Source organism: Anomaloglossus baeobatrachus, chromosome 3 (assembly GCF_048569485.1).
Source record: "Anomaloglossus baeobatrachus isolate aAnoBae1 chromosome 3, aAnoBae1.hap1, whole genome shotgun sequence".
Classification (NCBI taxonomy): domain Eukaryota; kingdom Metazoa; phylum Chordata; class Amphibia; order Anura; family Aromobatidae; genus Anomaloglossus; species Anomaloglossus baeobatrachus.
Genome location: NC_134355.1, coordinates 247,811,373 through 247,823,877, shown reverse-complemented (window position 1 = coordinate 247,823,877; position 12,505 = coordinate 247,811,373). Strand labels below are relative to the sequence as shown.

The window sequence follows — 12,505 nt, the reverse complement described above, 5'->3', positions numbered from 1 at the left end:
AGCTGTGATTAAAAATCATGGTTATTCCACAAAATATTGATTTCTGAACTCTTCCTGAGTTAAAACATAAGCATTGCTGTTTCTAAATGATTATGAACTTGTTTCCTTCGCATTATTTGAGGTGTGTGAAAGCAATGCATTATTTGTGATTTTCATCATTTCTCATTTTCAGAAAATAAATACAAACTTTGTTGCTTGGAAATTCGGAGACATGTTGTCAGTAGTTTATAGAAGAAATGAACAATTTACATTTTTCTCAAAACTACACCTATAAAGAGAAAAATCAGAAAAACTGAAAATTTTTCAGTGGGCTCTTAATTTTTGCCAGAGCTATAATATATATATATATATATATATATATATATACATATACATATATATACATATATATATGTGTGTATATATATATATATATATATATATATATATATATATATGTATATATATATATATATATATATATAAAATCTAATATGTGAAGCTGAGTGTGTGTGTGTGAGTGTGTGTGAGTGTGTGTGTATGTATGTGTGTGTATGTATGTATGTATGTATGTGTATGTCCGCTAGAGGAATCCGCACCATATCATTTACAATAACAAAATTTTGCAAAGCCGCCCCATTTGACTTAGGGAGCATCATAGACTATGTTTTGAGGGGATCATTTAACCCCACATTTTAAAGTTATTCACACAAAAAACCTGCTTACAATAAAATCAATGGAGCTGGGAGGTACAGGTCATTAATAGGAGCTCTGATTGGTTGTTATAGGCAACAAAGGACAGCTTATGTGTCAGTTAATATGATTTTGGTGGAGAAAGAGATACAGACAGACAGAGACATACAGAGAGAGACAGACAGAGATATACAGACAGACAGACACACACAGACACACACAGACAGACAGATAAACAGAGACAGAGAGTCAGACAGACAGACACAGATATAGACAGAGAGAAACAGAGACAGATAGAGACAAAGACAGACAGAGACAGAGAAAGAGACAAACAGAGAGACAGACAGAGACAGACAGAGGGAGACAGACAAAGAGATACAGAGACAGACAGAGAGACAGACAGACAGAGACAGACAGAGACAGACAGAGAAAGAGGGAGACAGACAGAGAAAGAGGGAGACAGACAGACCGGGAAAGAGAGAAACACAGATGGACAGAGACAAACATCTGCTTTAATACTGTGTTCTGTCTTGTCATATTTTTATATATTGTTGTATTAATGTTTTTGATTTATTTATTCTTTATGGTAGTATCTGGCTGTTAGCTGTCCTGCCCTTTTTCTTGCTTTCTGAACATCGTGTGAATACTCAGGTTTTCCTGTGCAGATACAGCTCCTCATGTATATGCGAATATGGATTATCTAAGGACTTCTGTATATCCACTACTGTATTTTGTTCAATACATATATGCTCATTTGCTCTAATCCGGTTGATATGCACGTGCCTTCTATCTGCCTCTCTCTCCTACCCTTTCCCTATGTCCTGTGCTCCACTGCGTGTGTCCAGGTGCCATGGGTACTCTGTGTTGCCCCCGGACATGTGCACTAGCGTGGTGATGCCGTGTTTGTGCTGGACAGACTGTTTGCAGCTAGTGTGCATGTGCCAGCTAATCGGCTGTGATTGGGTCACACGGCCCATGTGAGCGAGCATACCAATATGTGAAACGTATGTTGGGGAATATTCCGTGGGGCTACTCCTGGACCAGCAACCTTAAATTATTGCCAAACAGGTATTGCAGTGCTCCTATTGTATGTGCAACCCACATGAGATTTATCTATATCTGTAATTCTTGGTTTCTTATTTATATGGTCTTTGGTTGCCCTATGTGCTGCTGCACCAGCCACTTTTTTGCATAGTATAACTTATGTTTTGTACTACGGTTGCACTGAGTATATCTTATATTTCTATTTATATATTTTGTTATATTATGCCACAATTTTTGTACACTGGCTTTATGTGACTTGTAATCATGGTTCCTGCAGTTACTGTCGGTCTTTTCTGTGTCCAGATGTTAATGTATCAATAAAGTTTTGTAATTTTTTGGCATATATTATCCACATTTTTTTCTCCCTCTAAGCCAGGTAATTAATAGGAGTTGTGATTGTTTGCTATAGGCAACGAAGGACATTGTTAGTATAAGAAGCTTATGTGTGAGGTAATATGATATCAGTGGAGAGAGAGAGAGACAGAGTCACACAGAGACAGACACAGACAGACATAGGGACAGACACACATAGGCACAGGCAGATAGAGGAAGAGACAGACCGGGAAAGAGACAGAGGCAAACAGACAGAGACAGACAGGGAAAGGAGCAGACAGAGGCAGGCAGACAGACAGAGGCAGACAGGGAAAGAGACAGACAGAGACAGACAGGGACAGAGACAGACAAGGAAAGAGACAGACAGGCACAGACAGACAGAGAGACAAAAGAGAGACAAACAGAGACAGACAGAGTGATATAGAAATAGAGAGAGAGAGACAGAGACAAACAGACAGGGAAAGAGGCAGACAGGGAAAGAGACAGACAGACAGAAAGAAGCAGACAGAGAAAGAGACAGAGGCAGACAGACAGAGGCATATAGGGAAAGAGACAAACAGGGCAAGAGACAGACAGGGATAGATAGATAGATAGATAGATAGATAGATAGATAGATAGGGAGAGAGACAGACTGAAAGATACAGACAGAGACAAAGAAACAGAAAGAGGCAGATAGGGAAAGAGACAGACAGACAGGGAAAAAGACAGACAGGGAAATAGACAGACAAGGAAAGAGGCAGAAAGACAGGGAAAGAGGCAATCAGAGACAGAGTCAAACAGAGACAGACAGGGAAAGACAGACAGACAGGTAAAGAGGCAGAAAGAAATTCAAACAGAGACAGACAGGGAAAGAGACAGACAGAGGCAGACAGGGAAAGAGACAGAGACAGACAAAGGCAGACAGACAGGGAAAGAGGCAGACAAAGGTAGACAGAGAAAGAGATAGACAGACAGACAAAGAGACAGACAGACAAAGAGACAGACAAAGAGACAGACAGACACAGACAGACAAGGAAAGAGACAGACAAGCAGAGACAGACAGAGAGACAGATAGAGAGAGACAAACAGAGACAGAGAGATATAGAAATAGAAAGAGAGAGACAGACAGACACACAGAGACAGACAGAGAGAAAAAGAAAAAAAATCTTAATCCACCCTATGGAAACAAGTGTGAAGGGAGTCTAACTCCACTCTGTGCATAATTATTAGGCAAATGACTAATTTGAACATATCATTTTTATGCAGATTTTCCATCTTCTAGATGTATAAACTTGAATGCTTATTAGATGAAACATATCAGGTGATAGGTATTTGTGTAATGAGGGGAGTACAGCCTAAGGATACAACATCCTTTGTCAAAGTGTGCAGAATTAATAGGCAGCTTGCTTTCATCAAGCAAGATGGGTCAAAAAGAAGATTTAACTAGCTCTGAAAAGGGAAAAATTGTTCCAAGTCTTACAAAGGGATGCAGCACTCTTAAAATTGCTAAGATATTGATGTGCAATCACAAAACCAACAACATTTTTGTTGCAAATAGTCAACAGTGTCACAAAAAAGTGTTAAGAAAAAAAAAAAGACATATTCACTGCTAAAGATTTGAGAAGAATCAACCATGAAGCGATCAGGAACCCATTATCCTCCAGTGTTATCACATGCCAGAACTGCAACTTAACTGTGGTGCCCAGAAGTACAAGGTGCTCAGTGCTCAAAGACATGACCAAACCACTGAACAAGACACAGAAATTTAAACATTAAAACTGGTTCAAATAAGATCTGAAGAGTGATTCTTCAAAGATTGTATGGACTGATGAGATGAGATTGGCTCTTGATGACCACATGGATGGTCCTGTGGCTGGATCAGTAATGGACACGGATCTCCACTTCAACTCAGATGTCACCAAAGTGGAGGTGGAGTTCTGCTGTGGCCTGGTATTATTAAAGATGAGCTAGTTGGACCTTTTCAGGAAGATGGACTCAAAAGCCAACTCCTAAACCTACTGCAAGTTTTTAGAAAATACTTTTTTTTCAATCAGTGGTTCAGGAAATAATCTGCATCTTTCAAGAAAATCAAGATTTTGTTTTTTGCAGGGTTATGCTCCATCTCATACATCAAAGTATTCACTGTTTGCCTAACCAGTAAAGGTCTTATGGATGAAATAATAATGACATGGCCCCCTTCCTCACCTGATCCCTATTGATAATCTGTGGGCACTTTTTAAATGGGAGATTTATGGTGAAATAACAAAGCACACCTCTTTTTTTAACAGTGTCTGTGATATTGTGGTTGGTGCTGCACAACAGATTAACTGACACACTCCATGGAAGGAAGGCTTATGACTGTCATTAAAAAAAGGGGTGACTGTTGGATACGGATATATTTTTTTGAAGTGTCAGAAATGTATTTTTGGAAAATTTGAGTTGTTTGGTTATTATTCTCACTTTAATAGATGAAAATAAACAATTGTAAAGGTAAATATACATTTTTTTTTATTAGGTAGCATAATAATTCTTCACACTAATAGCCCAATAATAATACACACTGCACCAGGTTGGACAAATGAGCTGTCACTTACCCAAACCGACAGCTCAACACGCCCTGATCACAGAGCGGAGGAATCATTAAACCCAACAAATAACCTGGATATCAATCTACAGAATATTTTGTTTCCTGAGAAACCTGCTGACAAAAAAATCTTTGTTTTTTTAGTGCATAGGGTTTATGTAAACAATTTGTAACGCAAAAACAGAATTAAATTTTGTCTCATACTTGTTTTCTAAAACATTTAGAGAAACATAAAAAGAAAGCTATGTGTCTATTGTTATTTTACCTATCAGGCTTATAGCCATGAGCATGAGGCTTTTGTGAATCCCAGTTCTGACATTCCAATCCAGACTTTGTTTTTGAAACTTTTCCTCTGTAATTTTCTCCAGTACAATGAAAACATTCTTCTGCGCAGAGAAACAAAACAAAAGCATATTGAGCACCTCTTATATACTGATCACGCTTTCTGAAGACTGAAATTGCTTAAAGGTTATATAGTCTGTCAATTAAAGGTGTTTTCCAATGTTGGAAAACCTCCCAACCACTGGTGAATTTTGTATTAAATAAGCAAACTTGCTGTACTCACCATTCCTGGGTCCAAAGCTGAGTCTGCACTGTTGCTCCTGGTGTTTGTAATTGCCTGCAGCTCTTACATCACATAGATCGGACTGCAACCAATCAGTGAGCCTAGTGGTCTGAGCGCTTCATGCTGAGTTCACTTATTGGCCGAATCATGTCTACGTAATATCAGCGCTGTAGACAATAAGAGACACCAGGTCCAATGGTGGAGGCTTAACACTTGAGCAGTTTAAACAAACTGCATGGGGCAACAGAGTTTTTCTGAAATCACAAAACCCCTTAAATATTAGTACTCCTTCTGACCTTCACATTGTGGAATATTGCAAAACTCAAAGCGTTGATTTGGGTCCGTAGTGTAACACCATGGGCCTGTTGGATCACCATCTGGGTTTCGACAAAAATTTGAGTCTAGGCCATCATTTGGATAATTTGTAGGTGTGTAGCTGGAAAACACCAATACAACAATGTCATAAAAATCCATAATAACTCAAATAGACTAATTTTAAATAAAAAAACCAGCAAAAACTGTCAGGCAATAATTTATTTACAGAGGCTTATGTATAGCAAATTACTGACATACTGTTCTGAATATAGAGTCTGACTTGGGAGAGGCTAGATAAGTATTCTTTTAAAGGATTATTTTAACATGGAGGCAGAAGAGATAGAGTGTAAATTAAGAAAAAGATGTTAAAAACTCATACTATGCAGCTGTGAAATGTTATTAATTACTGTTTATACAATACCTTTATTTACATATGTTGTTCACTTTATATATTACTTACAAACAATTATAAATTGATGGCTAATGGAAGAAGAATAAACTTGGATTACTGTAACCTTTGTATTGAGCTAGCAACATGGGTGAGGTGGGTGCAAAATTCATTAAGGTGTTTGCATAGGACTTCTGTCTTACCCATGACTCGTCAGGCTGGTTAGCATCACTCTGCTCCCCCTACTGTTAGATCTTGTGAATTGCTGCCGGCAATACATCCAGTATTGCAACATCCTCCTGTTGCTGGAGTGTCTTCAACCGGCTGCATTAACCTGTCCGCTGTCAGTAGTGGATTTATTAGATAGCTCCTCCCACCACCCCTTGTCAGATTGTGGTTTCTAGTCAGTTCGTCTGCTAATGTCTTGACTGTGATTTTTCTGCATTGGTTCTTCAGGTTCTGCATCGGCTCGTATACCCATCCCGTTTGAACTCTCTGCTCTTGATCTTGGCTTTGTACTGTGATCCTGTGCATCCTACCCTGACATTGCACCATCTGACTAAGCCTCTGTCTCACCCCCTTGTACCTCGTATCCACATATCTGATCTTCTGGACAGCTGCTGCAGTCCCAGGGACTGCACTGGAGGTGTACCTGGTGTCTACTGGCAACGCAGCCTATCCTCACAATCAGGGGCTCTAAAGAACATCTGGTAGACACTTGGTCAAGCCACTCCAGGGTATGCTCGGCCTGTGGCGCAGTGGATCCACACACACAAGCGTCACATTCTGGCATAAAACATCTCCTTAAAAAGTGGCAATATTTTTGTGCAACTCAGAAATTGTGTTGAAATATTGGGACTTTTAGCATTAATATGCCAGTCCCATAGTGGACACTTTGTTTAAAAGTTGTTATAGAAGATTTAAAATCAGTGTTAGTTGCATATTTGTTTAATAGTAGATGAATCTAGAAAAAAATAAATCATCATGATGGAGTGGTGCCCCTGAGTACATCAGGGTGCCACAGGGTACTGCATCCTTACCCAGGGTCCATGGCCTACCCCCCATTGTTCCGGGTTCCTAACAAATCGGTGTCACTACCATCAGCACCACAAATCCCAATCAACACCTCACATCATGACCTGTGAGACACACCAGTGGGTTGGTCTAGCTGGAAAAGGGCCAACCACCTAGAGGTCAGGCAGACTGGTGGGAGGGAAGTGAGACAGTCTAGTAGAGAGACAGTAGTGAGAGCCCTCAAGGAGAGAAGAGCTGGGGAGAGTGAGCTCCTGGGCAGCTAGACCGAGGTTGGGTCGCAAATGGTGGTCCGGGACCAGAGGAGTCGGGGACCGGTGGCAGTGACATTGGAAGAGGGTGCGACGGACATAGTCAAGGAGGACTGTCGGCACCAGCAAGCCAAAAGAAACTGACCAGTACCGATTACGACGGGGTACAGGACCGTAGGTCAGGAGCTGATTCAACATCCTGGCAATTAACCTGCAGAGGAAGGAGACCTTCAGGGACCTTCCCACAGAGCTCAGAGATTGGGGGCAACAGCACAACACGGGGGACAGAGTTTTTCAGCCGAAAAGCAGCCCAGTGAAGTCCCAAGCTCCAGCCCTCAAGAGCACAGCTACACTACACATAGTGAGCGGGGCCCTAACAGCTTCAAGCCACGGGGCCACAAACATGTGTGTCCACTTTATAAACCTCATCCAGCACCACAACTTCTGCAGTGAGTACCCTGATCCCTGCACCCTGCTTTCCCAAACAACCACCAACACCCCTGAGCCCGGGGCCTTCTCTACCTGTGGAGGGACTAACATCAGGCTGCTTAACTCCATCTGCCCCAGTATTCCTTATAGCAGCGGCGGTACACCCATTACTGCAACCTAAAGGTGGCTTCACAAACTACTCCCTTGTAAATACCCCCTTTTCATGGATCAAAGTGTCCGCCAAACCGGGTCCGAGCCCCTCAAGCCACCATGATCCCGGATCCGAGCAGCCCGACCAACACCGGGGCGGTACAATGGCATAGAAAACACTTATTTGTATAGAAATGCTGTAAAAAAACAAAACATTTTCCAATGTGCAGTTTAATATTCACTTATCCATAAATTTGCCATTGCTGTTCTATACTTTGGTGTATGAGGAGAGGTCGCTGTCCAGTCTTGACATATTTTCCCAGATCGTGTTTTATATTCAGTTCCTCGGTAAGTTTTACCATTTCCACTGATGCAGTTTGCCAGAAAGACTATAAAAAAGGCCACATTACACATTAAAATACCCATTTTTAAATTATGACCAGTTAATACTGTACATATAGTTGACCAACAAGAACTTTACCATAGGATTTACTAGTTATAGAACAGAAACATATACATTGTTAATCTGTTGTTTTTATTGATGTTAGTTTGTATAAAGTCAGTTTTTTTTAAGACTGGGGCTACACATCATAGAGACAAATATAATGACATCATCACAGTTACGACTTTGTTGATCAACCCTATGAACTTAATTATACAGTGATTTGAAAAAGTATTCAAAGCCCGTGAAATTTCCCACATTTTTTCACATTACACCCACAAACTTAAATATATTTTATTGTAATTTAATGTGATATACCAACACTAAGGAGCAAGTATTTGTGAAGTGTAAAGGAAATGATGTATGGTTTTCTAAATATTTTAACCCCTTCACATTCTTGGATGCACCTGTACATTCAAGGCAGTGTCTGTCCCTTCAATACGGGCATCGGCGGCGAGCCCACATTTTTCCCCACATATGTTGGCTGATCTCATCAGCCAAAATGTGCAGCTAACAAACGTGGGAACCATGGTTTCTAATGAAGATCTATTTATATGTTTAAAAAAAATTGGGAATAATATGAAGTTATCATATCTAGCATTTTTAATTATTTCACAATGAGACACCGCCCGCCTGTTAACTACCGTATATTTCGGACTATAAGACGCACTTTTTCCCCCCCAAATATTGGGGGAAAGTGGGGGGTGCGTCTTACAGTCTTAATGTGGCTGCGGGGAATGAGGGTGCTGTGGTGGAGCGGGTCATCGGGGGCACGAGCAGGCTGTAGCAGCGCCTGCCGTGACCACGTGGGCCCGCTCATTTCATATGCACGCCCATCCTTCCGCCCATCATCTCTCAGCGCTGAATCCAACGCTGACAGGTGGGCGGGATGATGAGCGGGGGGGTGGGGTGCGCGCATAATTAACAGCCGGCTATGATCACCCCTGGCAACTATAGCTTGGAGTGATCATGTGCGGCTGTATTCACTGCCCCCAGTGCATCATTATCAGCGTGGGGTGCAGTGAATCAGTGTACTCACCCGTCACCGTGTGTGAAGCCGTCCCCCTGCTTCATCGATCCGCTTCCTCTCTGTCTCAGCTGCAACGGCCCGGAGTGGAGCCGTCACTGTTGTCTGCAGCATCGCAATGTCTTCCTGTCTGTGCCGGTCAGCTGATCTGTGTAGAGAGCGGTGAGCACAGCGATGACGTCATCGCTGTGCGCACCGCTAGTGTCCACACAGATCAGCTGACCGGAACAGACAGGAAGACATTGCGATGCTGCAGACAATGGTGACGGCTCCACTCAGCGGCGCTGCAGCTGAGACAGAGAGGAAGCTGATCGGTGCTACAAGGAGTGAGGAAAGGTGAGTATAAACGTTTATTGTTTTCTGTGCCATAGGATACAGGCCATATACCAGGATGGGGTATATTATTCACAGGATGGGGGTTATTTTATGAGCAGGATGGGGTATATGAGCAGGATGGGGGTATATAGCAGGATGGGGGTATATTATGAGCAGGATGGGGGTAATTTATGAGCAGGATGGGGGTATTTTATGAGCAGGATGGGGGTATATTATGAGCAGGATGGGGGTATATAGCAGGATGGGGGTATATTATGAGCAGGATGGGGGTATAAGAGCAGGATGGGGGGTATATGAGCAGAATGGATGGGGGTATATGAGCAGGATGGATGGGGGTATATGAGCAGGATGGGGGGATATAGCAGGATGGGGGTATATTGTATATTATGAGCAAGATAGGGGTATAAGAGCAGGATGGGGGGTATATAGCAGGATGGGGGGTATATGAGCAGGATGGATGGGGGTATATGAGCAGGATGAGGGTATATGAGCAGGATGGGGGTATATGAGCAGGATGGATGGTGGTATATGAGCAGGATGGATGGGGGTATATGAGCAGGATGGATGGGGGTATATGAGCAAGATGTGGGTACATGAGCAGGATGGATGGGGGTATATGAGCAGGATGGATGGGGGTATATGAGCAGGATGGGGGTATATGAGCAGGATGGGGTATATGAGCAGGATGGATGGGGGTATATGAGCAGGATGGGGGTATATGAGCAGGCTGGATGGGGGTATATGAGCAGGATCATATACAAGGCAGGAGGATCATTACCAGAATGGGGTACCTTAGTAGAGAATTTGGGGACATTACCCCCATAAAAGTGTCAGCAGCAGATCATCAACCCATAACAGTGTGTCATGAGCACATTTTTTGATTAAAATTATATTTTCCTATTTTCCTCCTCTAAAACCAGGGTGCGTCTTATGGTTAGGTGCGTCTTATAGTCCGAAAAATACAGTAGTTAAATCTCGCTGTCAAACTCTAACATGATCACGAGGCGCTGATGGGTTGTCATGACAGCCGGGGGTCAGCTGATGACCCCTTTGTCCATCATGGAGATCTTCCTGTGACTGTCATGATGAAGTTCTTGTGAATGTCGGCAGAGCGCTGGCATTCATAGGAGAACAGCATTTCTGCTGATTAGAGCATTTATTTGTTAATATATTGCATTTATTTTTGCATTTATTTGTGAAAATATTGTAAATTGGTGAAAATTTTAAACTTTGAATTTGTATGCCCTTAAATCCAAGAGTTGTGTCACAAAATAGTTACTAAATAACATTTCCCAACTGTCTACTTTACATTAGCAAAATTTTTTTGACATATATTTTTTTTTGTTAGACAGTTAGAAGGGTTCAAAATGTATCAGCAATTTCATATTTTCCCAACAAAAATGTACAAAACCATTTTTTTTAGGGACCACATCACATTTGAAGTGACTTTAACACTAGAACTACTGAGGTAGTCATTTTGACTACTTTGCACCATGTATTTCTATATAGGTGTCACGAGTCCAGTAGTTCTAGTGTTAAGAGGCCAAGGTGACAGAAAATACCCAAACATGACACCATTATAAAAAAATGCATACCTCACACTGCTCAAAACAACATCTAAAACGTTTATTAATCCTTTAGGTCAGTGATTCCCAAACTCCAGTCCTCACGGCGCCCAACAGGTCATGTTTTCAGGATTTCCTTAATATAGCACAGGTGATGCCTTGATAATGATTCCATCACCTGTTCAATAGTAAGTGTGATGCCCCCTGGCAAAACCAGGAAGTCACAAAAGGTGTACATCCTCCTTGTTACCATCAGAAACCCACACTTAGGCATAACACACAGCCATTAAACCCTAGCCACCCCCTCATGATAATAAGGGCACACCAGTGGGCGGGAACAGGCGGATGAGAATGCCCACCTAGGGGTCCTGAGATGTCAGTGGCAGGAACACGTGAGATGACTAGAGAGTGTGTAGTGAAGTGGAAGTCTGGGACAGACAACAGTCAAGCCAAGTTGAAGTGTGGAGGAGCAAAGTGTGCAGTGTAGTCAGGGTCGTAGCCCTTGGACTACCCAGCTAGGTGGCAGACAGGGCCACAGGCGACAGAGATCCGGTCGCGGGAGACCTAAAGTGGACCGGGGCAGGGTTGTAGCCCGCCGATGCCGACAGCGGTAATCCGGTCCGGGGGCCGTGCATAGTCGGGGTACCTGGACCCTAGAGCGAGGAAGGTTGCAACCCCCTCTCCAATTAGCCAGCCGGGGACAAGGTTCCAGACTTTGTCCCATCAACTGCCCAGATAGAGCAAAACGAAAGCCCAACGCCAGGGATGGGGTGTCCGTCCGAACCCACTGAGATCCCATGGGTCAGCTTTCGCGGGCCACAGCAAAGTCATCCAAAAGGAAAGACAGACACAAAGTGCAGGAAGAAGGGACACCTGTTCATTAACCTGGGTGCGGGACCCAAATGCACCCTCCCAAGGCAGCCGGCCACTGGCAACTTGGTTTACATACATTGGGGTTCAGTTATTGATAAGCCATCATTCTGATGCTTACTGACGCCCTTGTTTTTGGCGGTTTATCTTGGGGGTCGCCATCCTGCCCTTTCGGTTACGCGTACCTGGGGCGGTATGCCTTCGCTCCATGATATTCACTGCTGACAGCAGGACTGGTCCATTTTCATCAGTCTCTCTTGTCCCCTATACCCTATGTTATCCCCTTTTTTGCCCTATATATGTGTCCACGTTACATCTTGTTATGTAATCTAAGGTTGCCATGGCAACCATTGACACAATATACTTCGTTTTCCTATATTTACATTATGGGGATATAGTTCCTTGGAAGATACTTTTACCGTCCCCTTGGTACGTTTTACACATTTTGATATATATTATTTGCTCTTTGTTAACAATGAAATGCCCCTTATGCGGACGTTCTATTGGTATTGTATGTTTTTCC

General features: G+C 42.6%; 1 protein-coding gene across 1 annotated transcript in view; it reads right to left on the bottom strand.

Moving 5' to 3' along the window:
• PLG (plasminogen) overlaps positions 1 to 12,505 on the bottom strand; it is a 206,952-nt gene that overhangs the window by 137,212 nt on the left and 57,235 nt on the right. Inside the window, exons 5-7 of the mRNA XM_075341468.1 lie at positions 8,017 to 8,131; positions 5,474 to 5,613; positions 4,878 to 4,998 (exon numbers count right to left, since the gene is read on the bottom strand). Of these exons, the coding sequence (XP_075197583.1) occupies positions 4,878 to 4,998; positions 5,474 to 5,613; positions 8,017 to 8,131 (376 nt within the window). The remainder of the gene's footprint in view (positions 1 to 4,877; positions 4,999 to 5,473; positions 5,614 to 8,016; positions 8,132 to 12,505) is intronic.